At 47.3% G+C, this 21282-nt stretch overlaps 1 protein-coding gene and 1 long non-coding RNA gene across 3 annotated transcripts in view; one reads left to right on the top strand and one right to left on the bottom strand.

Annotated features, from left to right (window-relative positions):
• The window catches only part of prkcab (protein kinase C, alpha, b), a 489840-nt gene that overhangs the window by 169043 nt on the left and 299515 nt on the right, over nt 1-21282 (top strand). The window contains exon 3 of the mRNA XM_072483739.1: nt 2726-2808. Coding sequence (XP_072339840.1) covers nt 2726-2808 — 83 coding nt within the window. The remainder of the gene's footprint in view (nt 1-2725; nt 2809-21282) is intronic.
• LOC140395678 (uncharacterized) overlaps nt 6583-21282 on the bottom strand; it is a 73506-nt gene continuing 58806 nt past the window's right edge. The window contains exon 5 of one of the 2 annotated variants that reach the window (XR_011936271.1): nt 6583-7619. This is a non-coding gene — a long non-coding RNA (uncharacterized lncRNA). The remainder of the gene's footprint in view (nt 7620-21282) is intronic. The other variant, XR_011936272.1, reaches the window with a different exon arrangement.

Raw genomic sequence — 21282 nt, 5'->3', positions numbered from 1 at the left:
AAGGAGGCCTTTCGGCCCATCGAGTCTGCACCGGCTCTTGGAAAGAGCACCCTACCCAAGCCCACATCTCCACCCTATCCCCATAACCCAGTAACCCCCCCCCCCCAACACTAAGGGCAATTTTGGACACTAAGGGCAATTTATCATGACCAATCCACCTAACCTGCACATCTTTGGACTGTGGAGGAAACCGGAGCACCCGGAGGAAACCCACGCAGACACGGGGAGGATGTGCAGACTCCGCACAGACAGTGAACCAAGCCGGGAATCGAACCTGGGACCCTGGAGCTGTGAAGCAATTGTGCTAACCACCATGCTACCGTGCTGCCCTTCCGCCCCGCCCCGGATTCTTCCGCCCCGCCTGCCGCAAGATGGCCACGGGCAGGATGCAGACCATGTAACGGTCCATTGACCTCGGGTGGGGATTTCTGGTCGCTGTGCTGGCGTGACAAGAGAATCCCACCCTCAGTGCCATGTCCCTGGAAGAGTTCCTGGGAAACCTCGCTCGCTACGGCACTTAGAACTTGGCTGTTAAACCGCACCCCTAGAGTTGGCTCACTTCGCTGATTGTGGGTCAGGTCACAGTTCTGAGATCTCGTGTAGCGCAAGTTCCCAGGTCCAGCACCACCTGACTCCTGGACCCTAGGGGAACTCTGATTTCCTCCAATCAGAGGGTGCCTGTGTCCAAAAGAGAAAATGCTGGAAAATCTCAGCAGGTCTGGCAGCAGCTGTAGGGAGTGAAAAAGAGCTAGCGTTTCGAGTCCAAAGCTTTGACAAAGGGTCATTTGGACTCAAAACGTTACCTCTTTTCTCTCCCTACAGATGCTGCCAGACCTGCTGAGATTTTCCAGCATTTTCTCTTTGGTTTCAGATTCCAGCATCCGCAGTAATTTGCTTTTATTAGAGGATGCCTGTGTGTTGGACGCTGGGGAAACCCGCTGATCGATAACGGGAGAGTTTTTCTGATGCGTGTTTTTAGCACCAATAGTTGTCACATGGGATACGCAACTCAGCACATTGGGTTCGATGCAGTTTGCTGTTGTTGGAGTGTTGGAAGTAGAACATTGACTGAGGCCCAAATTCAGTGTGACAGATGAACAGTTGACAGCTTGCTGCGTTTGTGAATCTGACTGTCGATTATGTGTAACAGTTTAACCATGACAGCTGGGGGGCGGCACTTGGCGCAGTGGATAGCATTGCTGCCTACGGCGCTGAGGACCCGGGTTCAAATCCCGGCCCTGGGTCACTGTCCGTGTGGAGTTTGCACGTTCTCCCCGTGTCTGCGTGGGTTTTACCCCCACAACCCAAAGGTGTGCAGGTTAGGTGGATTGGCCACGCTAAATTGCCCCTTAATTGGAAAAATAAATAATTGGGTACTCTAAATTTATTTCTTTTAAAAACCATGACAGCTGGGGTGCGAGCTGGAGGTGATGTGATTGGACCCTCCGCCCTATAGCACCCAGCGTACTGATTCTACCAGCTGGGTGGAATGGTAAATCTGAAGGAGAGATTCGAGAGGCCGGGGACACAGAGCCAGGTCAAACTCCGAGAACGTATCAGTGTTCAACACAAAATTACACACACAGTTCACACACTGTACCTTACTTTTAAGCAATGAAAGTCTTCATTGTGTGTGTGTGTAAATGAGTAAACCCCAGGTTCATGGCCCAGAGGCCATCACACAGGCTCTTGCTAAGTGGGAGTACAGCTGAGGTTTGTGTACGGCTTGGTGGTTGCTAAACTTCAGTTTGAAAATCAGAAAATGGGAAAAGTGAGGAGGGTGAAGATTGTGAGCTAAATCTGCATTTCAACACCAAATTCCTCCGAGGGAAGAACTTGGCGCTTTCATACGGTAAATAGAAACAGAAAATGGTGGAAATACGCAGCAGGTCAGACCGTGTATGTGGAGAGAGAAACAGGGTTAACGTTTCAGCTTGAGAGCCTTTTATCAGAAGTGGAGAAAGTAAGAGAGGTTTAAAGCAATGCCAGGGAAGGGGCAATAATACAAGGGGAGGGGCCAATCTTTGGGTGGAAGGCAAGAGGGATGAAATGACAAAAGGGATGGTTGATGGCGCCAGGCAAAATAAATTGATAGTGGTACAAATAGAGAAACAACAGATCAGGGTCACGTTGAAGAGGGAAGAAGCATTAAACACACTGCAGTGATTGTCCCTTTCAGGGTAACACAGCAGAGTAAGGGTCACCTGGTCTGGGTGACCAATCGGGACTCAGTGTGAGAGGCTCCTGGACAGAGACATTTTGGGAGCGAGCTACAGCTGTGTGGCTGCTGCACAATTCTTATGAACAAATACCATTTATGTTTACTAATGAAGTTTGTGAAAGCACATATTTACACATACTCAAGGCAGTGCTGAACTGCAGAGAATCTTGACTGTTCTATCCACCTGCTTTTCCTCTCCCTCCTCCCCAGTAGCACTGGTCTGTGTTGGGTATCACTGGAAACAGGCCCTCTGTACTCTTGCCCAAGCATTTGTTCACGTGTGAGCGGAGATGGGAGAGAGGTGGTCACACTGCTCATCAGGTGTTGGCATCTCAGCAAAATCTCATCCTGCTCTCAGTCCACCTGCCTCTCCCTCGACCCTGCGCCCAAACCCGGGGGCTGCTTGTGTCATCACTGTTGTTGTTCTTCTGGGACGCAGGAATGGTTTGTAAAAGAGTTTTAACACTTGTCTCCCTCTTTCTTTTTTGCTTCCCTCTCATTCAGTTTGCTGTTTTGTGGTGCACAAGAGGTGTCATGAGTTTGTTACCTTCTCCTGCCCCGGAGCAGATAAAGGACCGGACACTGATGTGAGTACAAGGCTTTAATAATCAGTGCCTAGTATCATGATGGACACTTTCTTGAATGTGTAATTATTGTCATATTGGCAGGAGTAACCTTTAATTTGCAGGATGGTGGATTTAAAACTAATAACACGTCCAGGAAATCTTCATGAATTTATTCTGTGTCCTGTCACCTCTTCAACTGTTTATTTTCCTGTCAAAACTATTGAAAGCAGTGGCTAAAACATTGGTGGGACCTTGTCGAACTGTGGTCGATGACGTACCTCAAAGTCACGAGTGTGATTCGCTTTGACCGTCCCCTTTTTTGTTCCCCTCCCCATGTCACATGACTTGGCAGCTTCCCTTCCACTATTGAGTCCATCAGCGTTGTGGCATACCCTCCCCAGCCTGGAGGGCGAGAGTAATGCAGGCTGGGGTTCCTTCCCTACCTGACCCAATCCGCACTACGTCCTCCTGGTTGGAGTCGAATGCTTCAGCATTTTAGCACTTAGATGCCCCACAGGAAAACCTCCCAGTGACAATCGTCAAGAAGAAGCCAATAAACATTGGCCTTACCGTCGATGTACAAATCCCAAAAAACCAGGGGAGAAAACAGTCTAGATTTTGCTTGTGGACCCAGGTGTGAGGTACACTCCATGTGTTTCAGTTTTTATATGTGCTGTATGGGGATGGGAAGGACTCTTCGAACTTCACCAATGCGATTTGAGTATAGGAACAGGAGTAGGCCCATTCAGGCCCTTGAGCTTGTCCGACCGTTCAATGAGGTCATGGCTGATCTGTGACCTAACTGTTTCTACCTGCCTTTGCCCCTTCATATTGTTGCTCAACAAAAATCTATCTATCTCAGATTTAAGGAGAATTTGTTGCCAGATATCTCTCAGATGTGGAAATCTGGCATAGTGTTTAGGTTCAACGGTAATGATTTCACTGGTCACAAGGCCCAGTTCATGACCGTCACTATTCAGCTTCCAGTGATGGGGCAACAGGCTGAGGGAAAACAGTGTCTCCAACAGAAGCCTCAACAATGGAGTTCTGGCTTTGCTGGGGGCAATAACATTGGGCAGAGGGGATGGAGGAGGATCAAGGAGGAGGAGGTGGAATGGATTGGGGCAGGGGCGAGTTTGATCTCGGCCCCGGTCCACATGGAGTTTGCACATTCTCCCCGTGTCTGCGTGGGTCTCACCCCTACAACCCATAAGATGTGCAGGGTAGGTGGACTGGCCACGCTAAATTACCCCTTAATTGGGAAAATAATTGGGTACTCTAAATTTTAAATATATATATATCCTCGATGTGTCTAAAGTGCCAGGTAGTCGAACAAGACTATGTACAGTGTCTGTGTGTGGTCCTGTGTCAAAATTCAAACCTATTGGTCTGTCGTACTTAACGAACTTGTGAAGATATTCAGCACGGCCTTAGAATTTGATCCTTAATTCCTAATTCTCGGACTCCCAGACAAGAGAATCATTTAAAAAAAATAGATTTAGTGTACCCAATTCATTTTTTCCAATTAAGGGGCAATTTAGCATGGCCAATCCACCTACCCTGCACATCTTTGGATTGTGGGGGCGAAACCCACGCAAACATGGGGAGAATGTGCAAACTCCACACGGACAGTGACCCAGAGCCGGGATCGGACCTGGGACCTCGGCGCCGTGAGGCAGCAGTGCTAACCCACTGCGCTACCGTGCTTCCTCAGGCAGGAGAATCATTGACACGGTAGCCTTGTAGATAGCACAATTGCTTCACAGCTCCAGGGTCCCAGGTTCGATTCCAGCTTGGGTCACTGTCTGTGCGGAGTCTGCACATCCTCCCCGTGTGTGCGTGGGTTTCCTCCGGGTTCTCCGGTTTCCTCCCACAGTCCAAAGATGTGCAAGTTAGGTGGATTGGCCATGATAAATTGCCCTTAGTGTTGGGTGGGGTTACTGGGTTATGGGGATAGGGTGGAGGTGTTGACCTTGGGTAGGGTGCTCTTTCCAGGAGCCGGTGCAGACTCGATGGGCCGAATGGCCTCCTTCTGCACTGTTAAAAAAAAAATAAAAAATTCTACTAATGGAAAAAAGGCCATATAATATCCTAACCGTTGCGGAAAAACATCCTTTGATCCTGGAATAGCGATAAGTATCCTCCAAGTCAAAATTAGCATAAAATTATGAGCTGTATCCTCATGTAGTTCCTAACTTGCATACGCCGTTCTAAATTGCATGCAATCCGAAAGTATGGGACCCTGTCTCACATTCTAGGTTCCGCTATGTCTGACTTGCTCCCACAAAGTTTTCCACCAGATATGTAGCACCAATTTGAATTCGCTAATCGTGGAGTCGTGCATCATATTACCATGTTCGCACGGCTGTTCTTCTCCGCTGTTCTCTAGCTGTTCTCGTTTTGTTCCTATTGTTTGGTTGGTTTAAGAACCAAGTTTAAGAACCAGCTGTGTTGGCGTTTATTTTTCTGCATTGGTGTATGCAGAAGCATTTATACTGCACTGTAACGGTTTTGAGGGTTTGTGGCTTTATTTGAAAAAAAATGAAAACATTCTAATAAAAATATGTATTTTGGAAAAGAGGGTCTCCAGTGCCTGAGCTGCAGGGGTTGTCTTACAGAGGAAAGGAGCGAGACTGGAAAGCTGAACAAGCAGGTGCTTAAGAGATTCTCTAAACTCTCTTTCTTCATGTATGAGTAAATCTGATCATCCTGCTGTGTGCACCCGATTCCCTGGCCTAATTCAAATTTATTTTAAATGATACGCTGAATTGGTATCTTGCTGTGCCATTTGACATCTGTATATTTAATCTGCAGATATATCTGATGAAAACAGTTTTAGTCTCTGTGCTGATGTGCAATTGTGCATTCATTTGAACCTTTGGGAAGGGATGGGATAAAATGATGAGCATCTCTTGAAATCTCTGTGAGTAATTCACAATCCAGGGTCGACTTCCTTCTCCTTCCTCTGCCGTTCTGTGTCGCGCTCAAGTCGCTGAGCCTCGGAGTGGCTTGTGCCTTGATGGATCAGGTGGAATCATGCCACAGCCGTCCTTCTCCCAGTCGGTGGTATTAATGCCTCCGTGCTTCAGGGCAGCCTTGAGCATATCCTTATACCTGGTCCTCTGACCACTTTTGAAGCGTTAGCCAAGGGTGAGCTGGGAGAAGAGAACCTGCTGAGTGTCATGAATCTGCCTGGGGACAGCAGTAGACAATATTCAAAGGGCCCTAATTGGTATGCGTCTCTCCCACTAACTAGTTTTGAACACCAGTTCAGATGATAATCAAGTGTGACTAGTTTATGGAGGAGAAACAGATTATAGACTATTGGGAAGGACCCTGAGATAAACATATGTTGATGTAGAGTCAAGGAATTTGACCGGGGCAGACAGCCGCATAATCAAAGAACAACAAAGGTATAATTGCCCAGACCCTGAGAAGCCAGGAGAGGCTTTTACCATCTGGTAGTCTCAGAAAGCCGACAGACCAGTTTCCAGCCACCAAGCCTGAAGGCCAAGTTTCCAGCAAACAAGTTTCTAAGCCTTGGAGCCAAGGCAGTGCATAATACCATAACAGCAGTTTGAAAATATCTTCGCTGAACCAGGAAAAAGATGGTTCTCAGATTTGAGTATCATCCTTGTATGATGTGATAACTATCGTCGATTATTCAATTTGGATATTGTTTGGGGAACAGGGGAAGTCTTACAGAGTTCAGGTATTGTAGATATAGTTTGTAACAAGGGGTACTTCTATAGAAACTGTGTTTTTAATAATTCATACATCTTACTTGCATAAGAGTTGAGTAGTCCTGTTTGTGTATATTTGTTTTTTAATTACTTTCAGAAATAGTCTTTAATTGTTACATGACGACTGGGATATTTATTCTCACTGGGATTTCCCTTGTCTCCTCACACCAAAACAAAATAAAACTGTACACCCCCACAAACTGGTATTCCAAGTGGGGATACCGTCACACATAACACCAGTGAGCTTCATGAAACAGGAGGCGGTTTCCAGGCATTCGGATGCAATGGTCCATCCATCGGAGTTGGTTGTGCAGGAGCAGGACTTCGATGCTGATAGACAAAGCTTCATGGAGGACGCTAGCGTTGGCCCAGCCGTCCTCCCGTTTCATTGCCAGGTTTTGACGCAAGTTCCGCTGATGGAAGCTCTTGAGGATCTTAATGTGGCATCGCTAGACACTCCAGGAGAGAAGGGTGGTCAACACAAGGACCTTATAAACCACCAGGACCGTTGTTAACTTCTAATGGTCCCTGTTGTCAAAGACACATTGACGCAGCTTTCAGAAGGCAATGCTGGCACAACTGACTGGGAGCTGGACTGCCTCCTTGATGGTAATCCCTTGCGGGGGTTGGTTGCCGAGATATGGGAAGTGCTGCACATACTCCAGAGTCACCCCATCTACATGGATGACGTTGGGGGGGTTTCTGAACAGCCTGGGGAAGGTTGGTGAAAGAACTTTGTCTTGACGATGTTTAAAGATAGGCCAAGCATGTTATAGGAATTGGTATTAGCTGGCTGGGTCGAGTTAAGTCAGTCCAGACCATGGACTGAATTTCAGAGCTACTCGTCACAGAGTACAATTCAGGCAGAGCAGTTTTAAATGCTGCGCTTTTACTGGGTAATATTGGGGCAGGCTCCACCTCTACAAGAAAGCAGCTAAGTTCCCTGACTTGGGCTTTATTGGTTTAGTAAATTATGACTTTCACAGCAATACAAATTAATCCAAGCCACCTATATCTAAGTGACATGTTGTACAATATTCATGCAATCTTGCGGTTGTGTGGTAAAGATTTTCATCCAACAAGCTGTACCTGCATGGTAAAATATAAAGACCAAATCAGTGGGGAGCAGAACTCTAGTTGTCAGCGTTCCTACCGCAAAGGTGAACACTCCACTGTGCTACTCACTGCCCCTCTAGTTAACACCTGAAGCTAAAGACTACGTGTCTGTCAGCACACTGCCAATTAAACCACTGCGCTGAAGGAAAGTTACAAAATAGAAGCTCCAGTGTTAGCATTTATGGGCCAATAAGGTCCTCCTGTCTAATTAATTGAATGTTACTGCTTCCTCACTTGACAAGGTTCCATTCTCAAGGCTGGCCTTGTAGAATTGCTCCAGTAAAAACAGCCATGAGACGGTGCTAGTCTTATTGGCTCTTCTATAATTCAGGCCTTTTGAAGCTGAGCATCGCATTTTAGTGCAACTACCAGCTTCATCTTAAACATGCACGTATGTAAAGTAAAGAGTTTGCATTTGTATTCTGAATATAATTTGCTGACAACACGCATGTGGGTCAGGAAGTGACTGTCGTTAACCCACAGGTTGAAGGCTTTTCTTTTAGAACAAAGAACAAAGAAAAGTACAGCAGGAACAGGCCCTTCGGCCCTCCAAGCCTGCGCCGACCATGCTGCCCGTCTAAACTAAAATCTTCTACACTTCCGGGGTCCGCATCCCTCTATTCCCATCCTATTCATGTATTTGTCAAGATGCCCCCTAAAGGTCACTATATCGTCCCTGCTTCCACCACCTCCTCCGGCAGCGAGTTCCAGGCACCCACTACACTCTGTGTAAAAAAAGCTTGCCTCGTACATCTCCTCCAAACCTTGCCCCTCACACCTTAAACCTATTTTACTTGGGTAGGGGGCTAGGATGAATAGAATTTAAATGTTGATGATGTAAACACAGCTGAATGGTGTACCCATCGAAGGATTTGTAAGGCCTGAGATTTTGGAATTTCCTCCTTAAATCTCTCCAGCCCACCCGTTCTCTCCTCCTTTAGGACACTCCATAAATGTCCCTCTATATAATACATGTCGTTATTGTTATTCAGCTTGTCACCTGTTATGAAGCATAAAGAGCTAATGATAATTGTCTAAAGATACCAGGCTTCTCGAAGCAAGATGAACAATGATTACTGGTTTTCAAAAGTGCTGATGAGTTTATAGCAATGAAGGTCTATACATGGGGATCAAATAGTGTGCACATTTAATATTCACACCCTGTGTTTCCAATTATTGCTCCTTCAGCTGGGCAGATGATCAATATTGAATAAAGGGAGGTTAATTCTCCAGCTTTTCTTTGATACTTACTGTCACTGTGGAAGAGGATTTCAGAATAAAAGCCTGTGTAGAATGGCAAAAACTCAGAATCAGATCAAAGATATCCCACAATATTCCACCCCTCAGGCCATCCAATATTTTGTATATTTATTCATTTCTGGGATGGGGTTCACTGGCTAGGCTAGTGTTTATTGCCCATTACTAATTGCCCTTGATGGCCATAATAATCTTTTATTAGTGTCACAAGCAGGCTTACATTAACACTGCAATGAAGTTACAGTGAAAAGCCCCTAGTTGCCACATTCCAGCGCCTGTTCAGGCACACTGAGGGAGAATTCAGAATGTCCAATTCACCCAACAAGCACGTCTTTCAGGACTTGTGGCAGGAAACCGGAGCACCCGGAGGAAACCCACGCAGTCACGGTCGAGAACATGCAGACTCCGCACAGTGACCCAAGCCGGGAATTGAACCTTGGTCCCTGGCGCTGTGAAGCAATAGTGCTAACCACTGTGTTACCGTGCTGCCCATTGAGAAGGTGGTGATGAGCCGCCAAGTTGAACTCCTGCAGTCCATGTGGTGTAGGTACACCCGCAGTGCTGTTAGGGAGGGGGTTCCAGGATTTTGGTGCGGTGACGGTTAAGGAACAGCGATATAGTTTCAAGTCAGCATGCTGAGTGACTTGGAGGTGATGGTGTTCCCATGCATCTGCTGCTCTTATCATTCCAGGTGGTAGCGTGCTGTTGAAGGAACCTTGGTGAATCGCTGCAATGCATCTTGTAGATGGTATCCACTGCTTCCACTGTTCATCAGTGGGAGTGGAGCATGGAATGCCAATCAATCAGGATGCTTTGTCCTGGATGGAATCAACTTCTTGAATGTTGTTGGAGCAACATGCAGGCAGGTGGAGAGTAAGAGTATTCCATCACACTCCTGACTTGTGCCTTGTAGATAGTGGACAGACTTTGGGGGTCAGGAGGTGAGTAACTCTTTGCGAAATTCCCAGCCTCTCACCTGCTATTGTACCGGGATTGGGCGGGATTCTCTGGTCTCCGATGCTGAAATCGCGGGCACGGACCCGGCAATTCTCAGGCCGTATCCGCAGCTAGAACCGGGGGCTCTACGCTGCGTGCCTGCTAGCCCCCCACCAGATGGAGGATCGGTGGAGGTTTTGCGCCATTTTTCCGGGCGTAAAACGCCACTGTTCCCACGCCAGCATCAGCACTTAGTCTCAAAATCGGAGAAGCCAGCCCTGTGTGTTTGTGCCTAGTCAAGTTGGTTTTCAGGTAAATGGTAACCCCCAGGATGTTGAAAGTGGGGTATTTGCCATTGAATGTTAAGGGGAGGTGAGTAGATTGCCTGGCACTTGAGTGGCACGAATGTTATTTGCCACTTCTCAGCCCAAGCTTGAATATTGTCGAGATTTTTCTGCATTTGGACACCGACTGCTTCAGCACTTGATGAGTCGCGAATGTTGCTGAGCATTGTGCAGTCATCAGCGACCATCCCCACTTCTGACATTATGATGGAGGAAAGATCATTGTTGAAGCAGCTGAAGATGGTTGGGCCTAGGACACTACCCTGAGGAACTCCTGCAATGATGTCTTGTGACTGAGATGATTGACTTCCAACCACCACAACCATCTTCCATTGTGTGGGATAAGGTTTGAGCCAGTGGCAAGTTTCCCCCTGATTCCTATTGACTCCAGTTTTACCAGGGCTTCTTGATGCCGTACACCAGTGTTCTTTAAACTTTTTTTCCGGGGACCCATTTTTACCAACCGGCCAACCTTCGGGACCCCACCCGGCTGACCTTCGCAACCCACCATTTTCTCTTACCTTGTTTATTGCTGACAAAAATGGAGGAAATGGTTTTGGGTCCCTTTGGCCCTCGTACACTCTCCTCCAATGGAACCTGTTGGATGAAGGTGAAGCCTTCCGGTGTCGGAAAGTATGGAGTCTCCCTCTGTCCAAAGTTCTGCATTTTCTTCCTGTAAAATTTTATCAAATAAACCCCCCCCCCGAACTTGTAAAAAAAATATAATAAAATGAGTCAAATAAATGAAAAAAATGAATAAAACCCCCCCGAACTTGTAAAAAAAATAAAATGAATAAAATAAATGAACAAAATAAAAATTAAATGAATAAAATAAATGAATAAAAACCACTACAGAAATTGTAAAACAAAAAGCTCCAACCGTTTAAAAAAAATAGCAGCCGCACTGCGTATGCGTGCCCGTTGATCAGCGCACATGCGCGGCGATCATCGTGCGTGCATGCGCAATGCGGCCAAATTTATTTTTTAACATGTTCGCGGCCGCTTGCAGCCGGCGTCATGAAAAGCCGGCTGCTGCGCGGGGATTTGTGCGATCGGGAGCGCCGCGGACAACGGCTCCGCGACCCCCCCCGACACCCGCTGCGCCCCCGACTTTGAAGAACACTGCCATACACGGTCAAATGCTGCCTTGATGTCAAGGACACTCTCACCTCACCTCTGGAGTTCAGCTCTTTTGCCTATGTTTTGATCGAGGCTGTAATGAGGTCAAGAGCTGAGTTGCTTTGGTGGAGCCCAAACTGAGCATCAGTGAGCAGGTTATTGCTGAGTAAGTGCTGCTTGACAGCGTTACTGATGACCCCTACATCATTTTATTGATGATCAAGAGCAAACTGACGGGGCAGTAATTGGCCGGAGTGGATTTGCCCTTTTTGTGGTCAGGACACATCTGGGCAATTTTTCACATTGCCCGTGTTGTAGCTGTACTGGAATAGCTTGGCTAGGGGCGCGGCAAGTTCTGGAGCACAAGTCTTCAGTTCTTCTGCAGGGATAGTGTCAGAGCCCATAGCTTTTGCAGTATCCAGTGCCTTCAGCTGTTTCTTGATATCACGCAGAGTGAATTGAATTGGCTGAAGACTGATATCCATGATGCTGGGGACCTCCGGAGGAAGTTGATTTGGATCATCCACTGAGCATTTCTGGCTGAAGATCGTTGCAATGCCCTTATCTTTTACACTGACGTTTGGGCTCCTCCATCATTGAGGATGGAGATGACCATTTGACCATGGTTACCTCAGCTACAATTTCCCTTCTTTACTTTGTATCCCTCAATACCCTTGACCCCATTTAAAAAAAAAAAATCCCTGTCCTGAAAATTTTAATTGACCTCTCACAATATGCTGCCTTTTATTAAAGAGAGTTCCATATTTCTTATTTCCTTAATGTGGAAAAAGTGCTTTCTTATATCCCCCGAATAATTGTTGAGTTAAAACAGCTCTTGTCTGGAATGTTAATTCTGTAAATAGGATGGAAAATAACTGACATCTTCAAAGGGGACCTTTAACCTGTCAAAGTTACGTCCAAATCTCCTAGGGATGCAGTTCAGACAAGGCAACAGTGCATTTAGGAAGGGAATTAGCAGGGGAGCCTGATGCAATTTGCTCCTCTCTCAGCACTGCTGGCTGTTCGGACAACCAGCTGCCAGGCATTTGACAGTGAACACAGTTTCTAAGACAACCGGTCCTGAAAATTCTCATCCCACCTTTTCAAATCCCTCCATGGCCCCTCTGTCCACCCCCGTCTCTGCAACCGCCTCCACCCTCAGACCTCTGCGCTCATCCCATCGGCACCCCTTGTGCATTCCTGAATTGAATCCTTTCACTATTGACGGCCACGCCAGATCAAGCAAAATTCGACATTGAGCAGTGTAAGGAGATTATTCCAGAGCTTAGGACAGATAGAATTCCCTCACACTCGCCCCTTAAAACCCATCCCTTTAACCAATGTCTCCTTATCGATGTCAAATTCTGTTTGATCATACCCCTGTGAGCAATTTACGTGTTTCACTGTGTTAAAGCTTGTACAAATTCAAGTAGAATAAAGGATGATGGACACAGTTCCTGTGGCTCGGTTTTACTTTGGCCGCTGCTGATTGCCTCACTGTCGTGGAATAGCAGTGCTGTATGGCAGGATTGTGGTACGTCCAGAGTTAATGATTCTGGATGTATCAGCAAGTCACGTCCCGCCCGCCGTGCAAAACAATATTTTCCGTGATGTCCACTGTTTATGTAATTGGAAATGAAAACAGTTCTTTAAAAAAATTGGAACAAAATCTTTGTATTTCTGTTTCATGCCCGAAGACATTATTCCCAGATGGTGCTCGCAAAAGAGCCCAGGCGATTAATCTTCAAATCCTGAAGACTCTAGGTTAATCTTAGCTATATCTATACCTCGGCTATCTCCATGTTCCCCTGGTGATGATGGATTTTGGGTGGGTGAGGTCTTCATCTTGTTTCTGTTTCAACCATGAAAACTGGCCGCAGCGTAATTATATGTCTTGTCCTTCCAAAACGTTGGTTGTCTCTGAAAGGAGTATTTTGATTTGCATATCCCTGGTGTGAATCGGGGAGGGTGCAGGTCCATCACTGGTGCTCAGAGTTGAAGCAGCTTTAGCAGTAGAGTTAGGACAGTCACAGAAGAAGCAAATTGCACAATATTTAATCACGTTGGCCCAGATCTCCGGAGTCCCTGGAAGAAGAACCGACGTCCTCCACGATAGTTCTCAGTACCGGGACTGAAAATGAATAAGCCGGGTGGGAGGGGTCTTTGATTATGCTGCCCACTTTCCCAAGACAGCGGGAGGTGTAAATAGAGTCAATGGATGGGAGGCAGGGATCGTGTGATGGACTGGGCTGTGTTAACGACTCTGTAGTTTCTTACGGTCTTGGGCTGAGCAGTTGCTATACCAGGCTGTGATGCAGACAGGTAGGATGCTTTCTGTGGTGCATCTGTAAATATTGGCAAGTGTCAGTGTGGACATGCCGAATTTCCTTAGTTTCCTGAGAAATTATAGACACTGTTGTGATTTCTTGGTTGTAGCATCGACGTGGGTGGACCAGGACAGATTGTTGGTGATGTGCACACCTAGGAATTTGAAACTGTCAACCATCTCCACCTCGGCCCCGTTGATGCTGACAGGGGTGTGTACTGTACTTCGCTTCTTGAAGTCAATGACCAGCTCCTTAATTTTGCTGACATTGAGGGAGAGATTGTTGTCGCTGCACCACTCCAGTAGGTTCTCTATCTCCCTCCTGTATTCTGACTCGTCACTGTTCGAGATCCGGCCCACTATGGTCGTGTCATCAGCAAACTTGTAGATGGAGTTTGCCACACAGTCGTGTGTGTACAGGGAGTATAGTAGTGGGCTAAGTACGCAGCCTTGCGGGGTCCCGGTATTGAGAACTTTCGTGGAGGGGGTCTTGTTGTTTATTCTTACTGATTGTGGTCTATGCATCAGAAAGTCGAGGAACCATTTGCAGAGTGAGGAGCCTTGTCCTAGACTTAGAGCTTTGATTTGAGCTTGGCTGGGATTATATGTTGAAGGCGGAGCTGTAGTCAATGAATAGGAGTCTGATTTAGGAGTCCTTGTCGAGATGCTCCAGGGATGAGTGTCGGGCCAGGGAGATGGCGTCTGCTGTGGACAGATTGTGGCGGTATGCGAATTGCAGTGAATCTAGGTATTCTGGGAGTATGGAGTTAATGTGCCTCATGACCAATCTCTCGAAGCACTTCATTACGATCGATGTCAAGACCACCGAACGATAGTCATTGAGACATGTTGCCTCGCTCTTCTTTGGCACCGGTATGATGGTGGCCTTCTCGAAGCAGATGGGAACCTCGGAACGGAGTAGGGAGAGGTTGAAAGGATTTCCGCGAACACACTTGCCAGCTGGTCCGCGCACGATCTGAGTGCACGACCAGGGACCCCATCAGGACCAATCAGCCTGAGGCAAAATGAGATCATCGACCTGAGTTCAGGGTGCAAGTCATCAAAGCCTTCAGCAAGGCGAGGAGGAGGGGCTGGTCAACAGCCATCGACGGGAACAGCGGGGAAATTCTCCACCTCCCAGGCCAGGGCTGAGGAGGGCAACCAACCAAAGAATGGAGGCCAGGCTGGATAAAGCCGGCACTTAGCAGCAGTCAGCCAGGAGCCCACAAGTCGTCAAGGCTCACAGCCTGGCCAACCGGACGAGAGCGGAGAGGTGAGCAGTCGGGAGCGGCGAAGTCCGGGCACGCGCTGCCATTGTGCTTTTTCAGGGAGCAGCGGCCAGTGGGGCGACTTGACCAGAGCCATAGGCCAGGGCTGAGAGTGAGAAGGCTGGACGGCAACCAGGCGGCAAGGACGAGAGCGCAGAGGCCAGACAAGATGGGCAGCAGCCAGGAGCACACTCCGTCATCGAGGCTTGTGGCTTGGCCACCTGAGCAAAAGGTATGAGCAGTCGGGAGGTGCGAGAGCCAGGCAGCCACCAGCAGGGTGGTTTTCGGGGAGCAGTGGGGGACTCGACCAGAGGCCAGGGCTGAGAGTGAGAGGGCTGGGCGGCAACCAATTACACTTTGGAATATCGACTTGGAATTCAGTTATTCTTAATTCAACACGAGGTCCAGTTTCTACAGTCCGCAAAGCAACAGCCCCGTCCATTCTGCCATCCAATTCTGTGAATTCTCTGATTTGGGATTTGCAGGGAATGTTTTAATGGGTATTCTACCTTGTTACTTTGATAAACTCCTCCTGGTTTTGTGTCAATGTGTGATGATTTCTCCGAGGCGTCGATCTTCAGATCCATCTGCTGGGGGTTGACTACCCCAGGCTATAGAGGAGCTGGAGGATCCAACCATTGAAACCGGTCAGGAAATCCCATTCCTGATCCAGCACGTTTACTGTTGGCCGTTCGATCTTTGACCGGTGACTCTATCCCTCTGAATTCACACTGGGATTGTTGAGGGCCCCGATTTTCAAATTGGCTCTCGGTTCCTTGCAGTTCATTGGGGGATTTCAGCTGCTGGATTTCAGCCACACAGTCCACAGTTTGAAAAGCAAGGGGAATGTCCACTTTCCGGGGCTAGTCTGAGAATTCTGCCATTTGCCAATCAAAGCCAGATTCTGCTATCAGGCAGTCGACAGGAAATTCCAGTATCGTTTCCATCCCTGTTTCTCCCCCAACAAACAATCCATCCTCGAGGGAGCCGACCTGCAATTCCATTTGGCATTTCTGAAGTTCGCAGCTGGGTGGGGTTTCCCGTGTTCCTGCTGGGAGCTCCTTTACTTCAGCACTCACCAAATGATGTTTAACCAGTGTGGACCCGGCCTGAGAGTCAATAACAGGCGGCTCCGTCCATTCGGATATTTCAACTGGAAGGTTTGTTTCACAACATTGGAATTCTTGGCAATAATTTGGGTTTGAATGGGCACAGCCTCTTTGCAGAAGACAGAGTGGGGGTATATTTTTATCATGGCGTTTTGAAACTGACTGAATTTGTTGATGCTTCTGCTGTGCTCATTCTGGAGGCCAGTTCTACTTCTGTAGCTCTGTTGGAGTTTTGGACACGTGCAGTGTGCTCGGTTTTGCTGGGCTGTCTCTTGAAGCCTGTACTTGGCTCACTTTTACAGAGACCTTCGCAACGCCGGGGCGGAATTCTCAACATCTTCAGTTGTGTTTCTGCATGTTGAATTGACTGCCTTTTGGTTGGATGGATTCCCCCATCACTTCCAGTACTGGCCTTCAGTAAGTATCTTCCCTTCTGGAAGAGAGAACAGAATCCTGCCAGAGGGTTTGCGAGCAAAGCCACAGATATTGGACTTGGGCTGGACACTCCACTTCATTGACGCATCTGCTCCTGCACTGGACTTTTCAGGCTTATTTTGTCCTGCCCTGGCCTGTGCTGTGCTGAGCCACATCATCAGCAGATCTCTCCACTCCGTTGCTCAGCAACCAGTTCATGTTTGCTCACCTCAAGACACACCGGTCGCAATATTTACCATCTCACCGTCGTGCTGACAACAAGTAGACTTGGAAAACAAGTTATCAATTGCAGTACAGGCACGTTGTTATCATAGGTTAAGGAGCATGGGTAGCACAGTGGTTAGCACTGTTGCTTCACAGCTCCAGGGCCCCAGGTTCGATTCCCGGCTTGGGTCGCTGCATGTAAGGAATCTGTACGTTCTCCCGGTATCTGCGTGGGTTTCCTCCGGGTGCTCCGATTTCCTCCTGGTGCTCTGGGTTCCTCCCACAAGTCCCGAAAGACATGCTTGTTAGGTGAATTGGGCATTCTGAATTCTCCCTCCGTGTTCCCGAACAGGCGGCGGAATGTGGCCACCAGTGGATTTTCACAGTAACTTCATTGCAGTATTAATGTAAGCCTGCTTGTGACACTAATAAAGATTATTATTATTACAGCAATTAAGCAGTGAATTGGGGTTTCTGTGCCTCGCATTGTGTGAGCTGAGGGTGGGTGGGGTCAGGAGTCCATTGATGTCATTGGGGGTGGGGCTTGACATCTTTGAGGGTGGGGATTGATGTCATTGGAGGGTGGGCTGCCGTGTCACCAGGGGGGCGAGGTGTGATGTAGGGGCCCCGCAAAGAGAGAGCACGGGGCCCCCAAAGGTGTACGTCCGCCTCTGGCAGCGAATAATAATTTTTTTTAAAATTTAGAGTACCCAATTAATTTTTTCCAATTAAGGGGCAATTTAGCATGTTCAATCCACCTACCCTGCACATCTTTGGGGTGTGGGGGCGAAACCCACGCAGACACGGGGAGAGGTAGCGAATCATTATTGACATTTGTGTCGCACCAAGAAACATAAGAAATAAGGAGCATGGGGTGGACCAAATGGCCTCTTCAACGTTCAACCATCACTTAACACGATCATAGCCGACCTTTGAAATCAACTCCCAATTCTCCAATCGATCCTCAGATATCACGATCATCTTAAAGGTCCAAAGATCCGGTGATCTTACAAAGAGACTTGGCTCAGGTATTTGCTTTGTGCATTTCCAGCCACTGACATAATCCTCATTCGAGTATTACAGCACAGAAAGAGGCAATTGGGCTTATTAAGTAATTCAGGGCACCTAAAAACATAGGCGTGCATTTATATGGTGCCTTTTGGTGCTCAGATTGTCCCAAAGGGCTTTACAGCAAATGAGGTACTTCTGATGTGGAGAAACCATGGGAGCCAGTTTCTGCACCTCAGGATCCCACAAACAGCAATCTGCTGTTGTCCCAATGTTCTGCTTTTAGTAATGTTGGATGTGGGATAAATGTTGCCCAGAACACGGGAAGAATTTCCAAATTATTTTCCAAATAGTGAAATGGGATTATCAACCTGAGAGGACAGATAGATTCCCGTGACTTAACAGGTGAAAAATGTAAGCAATTGCAAAGGCTACATTGAAACATTCAGAGTAAACAACATTTTCAATCGTACCTTGCATCATTCAGAAGCACTTCAAGTTACCTCGCTGTGAAGAGCAGTAATTGCTGTTCTGAAAGCAACAGCTGCAAAGAGTAATGAAGTTATTGATCAGTTAACCGGTTTAGGGCAGTGGTTGCTGAGGGCAGGATGTTGGAACGTCTCCTGCTCTTCAAAATGGTTCTTCATGGCCTGTGGAGATTACTGACTCTCTCACTCACCTGCCTCTTCTCTTTGCTCTAGGAGATGCCTAGTTCAGAGACTTGAGCACACAGTCCAGAGATGTGCAGGTTAGGTGGATTGGCGATGATAAAATTGCCCCTTCGTGTCCAGGGCTGTGCAGGTCAGGTGGGGATAGCACGGGGGAGTGGGCTTAGGTTGGGTGTTCTTTCAGAGGGAGGGTCGGTGCAGACTCGATGGGCCGAATGGGCCACCTTCTGCAATGTAGAGATTCTATGATTCTGCAGTCCAGGTCAAGACTCCCAGTGTCCGTACTTGGGCAGTGCTGCACTGTCAGAAGTGCCGTCCCTTCGATGAGACATTAAACTGTCCCCTTGGGTGGATGTAACAATCACACGGCACTATTTCGAAGAAAAGCAGGAAACTATTCCTGGAGTCCTCCGCACTATGTATCTCTCAGTCCTCAGCACCAAATACAGGTCGTCTGGTCAGAATTTCAATTGCTGTTTGTGGGAGCTTGCTGTGCATAAATTGTCTGGCTCGTTTCCCACATTCCGACAGGGACTGCACATCAAAAGCACCTCACTGTCTGTAACGTGCTTTGGGGCTTCCTCGATTAGTCAAAGGCTCTGGAGCAATGTGAGTCCTTTTTACTGAAAAACTGGGAATAAAATAGAGGGGAAATCAAATGCCTTCAAATGGGAAGATGTTGCAATCAGGATTTCAAACAGTTAAGCAACAAGATCAATGTCATGCTACTTGCTAATGATGCGTTGCCGTAGTGACAGTGCAGCCCTCTGCTTACACTGGAGAAAAGGCAGCAACATAGGAGCTGCCTTGACAGCTCAGGGGCTGTTGGATGTTTGCCAACTGCACTTGTGGTCATTTCCTTAAACTTTCTTGTAAAAGATCCTGGCAACATCAGTCCTTATTTCATGTTAAAGATGTCCTGGAACATTTTTACTGGAACAGCATTGTACCCGGTGAAACACAAACTGAGGATCTTCCTGACACAGCAGGGCCTCTCCAAGAGGCTACCCAAAGTCTTTCACATTTTTTTGTCAATTCGGATCATTAACAAGAGAGTGACTGTTTGGGGGCAGCAGTCAACTAGCTCTCAGTGCCTCTGAGAAAAGAATGACCTAACTTTCACCTCGCAGCACACAACTGGTGCAGCACATTCGGCCGGTCGAGTCTGTGCTCGCTCTCCTGAGGAGCAGTTTACTGTGTGCCACTCCCTTACCGTCACTCCGTAGCTCTGCACATCCTTTTCAGATAATTATCCACTTCTATCTTCACTGTCTCGGTTAAACCTGCCTCCGCCCACACTTATCAGGTAGTGCATTCCAGATCCTAACCTCTTCTTTTGCCAACCACTGTTGTTTCACAGCTCCAGGGTCCCGGGTCCGATTCCCGGCTTGGGTCACTGTCTGTGCGGAGTCTGCACGTTCTCCCCGTGTCTGCGTGGGTTTCCTCCGGGTGCTCCGGTTTCCTCGCACAAGTCCCGAAAGATGTGCTGTTAGGTGAATTGGACATTCTGAATTCTCCCTCTGCGTACCCGAACAGACGCCGGAGTGTGGCGACCAGGGGATTTTCACAGTAACCTCATTGCAGTGTTAATGTAAGCCTACTCGTGACAATAATAAAGATTTTTATTATTATTATCTTAAATCTGTGCCCTCCCGTTCTTGATCACTCCACTAATGGGAACATTTTGTCTTGAACCCTCATGATTTTGAACATTTCTATTATATCTCCTCTCAATCCTCGCTTCTTCAAGGAGATTAGTCCCAACTTCTCCAATCTAACCATGTAACGGAAGTTCCTCAGCCCTGGGACCATTCTGATGAATATTTTCTGCCCTCTCTCTGGTGTCTTCACATCTTTCCTAAAGTGTGGCGCCCAGAACTTGACGCAGTACACCAGTTGCGGTTGAACCAGTGTTCAATACAAGTTTAACATAACCTCCTTGCTTTTATACTCTGTGCCCCTATTAATGAAGCCTAGGATGCTGTATGCATTATTAAATGCTCTCTCAACCTATCCAGACACTTTCAATGATTTAGGCACATGTACAGCCAGTACCTCTGCTACTGCACCCCCTTTTAGAATTGTTTCTGAATTCTTTTTCAATTTAATCATCAATTTAATCATTTCGAAGTTCCAGAATCTTTGACTTTTATTATATTTTTGATCATTTTCACAATTTTTAAATTTTCATATTCTACCCAAAGTCTTTCACAACCTCCGAATGTTCCAAAGTGTCAATAAATTATAGACTTGAGACAATTAAGTATTTTTGAAGTACAGTCATTGTTGAAATGTAAGACATGCAACAGCCGATTTGTGCACAGAAAGATTCCACACACAGCAACGACTCGGTCTGTTTTTAGTGATTGAGAAATAGATATTGGCCAGGGGCACCGGGGTTAATTCCCAGCTCTTGAGCAGTGTAGTGTGATCTTTATTATTCATTTGACAAGGCAGGAGGGACCTCAGTTTCATGTTTCTCCTGAAACCGAACACTTCCAACAGTGCTGCATTCCATTAGCGCTTCCCCGGGACTGTCAGCTCACATCATGTAGGACACTCCGCATAATGAGATTTGAATCGACAACCACTGACTCTATGTGTCCCACTGCATCGGAAAAGAGCTGCATTAAAGTATTTTTGGATGTCATGCGTGTGCAAACTAAACTCATTCAATAAGAATTGTTGGACACGTTCAATATTTTTCTGCATTGATTGTAACGTCTGTAAGGGTTGTTTAAATATCTCTGTCTCATGAAGACTTCTGAAAATGTAAACCCAATTTCAAGGCTGGGCTTTGCAGCTGGCCCCAATCTAGTCCCGGCACGATAGCACAGTGGTTAGCACTGTTGCTTCACAGCGGCAGAGTCCCAGGTTCGATTCCCGCTGGGGTCACTGTCTGTGCGGAGTCTGCACGTTCTCCCCGTGTCTGCGTGGGTTTCCTCCGCGTGCTCCGGTTTCC

This window comes from Scyliorhinus torazame, chromosome 18 (assembly GCF_047496885.1).
Source record: "Scyliorhinus torazame isolate Kashiwa2021f chromosome 18, sScyTor2.1, whole genome shotgun sequence".
Taxonomy (NCBI): domain Eukaryota; kingdom Metazoa; phylum Chordata; class Chondrichthyes; order Carcharhiniformes; family Scyliorhinidae; genus Scyliorhinus; species Scyliorhinus torazame.
The sequence above is the reverse complement of the archived record's forward strand: the minus strand, read 5'-3'. Positions and strand labels throughout refer to the sequence as shown.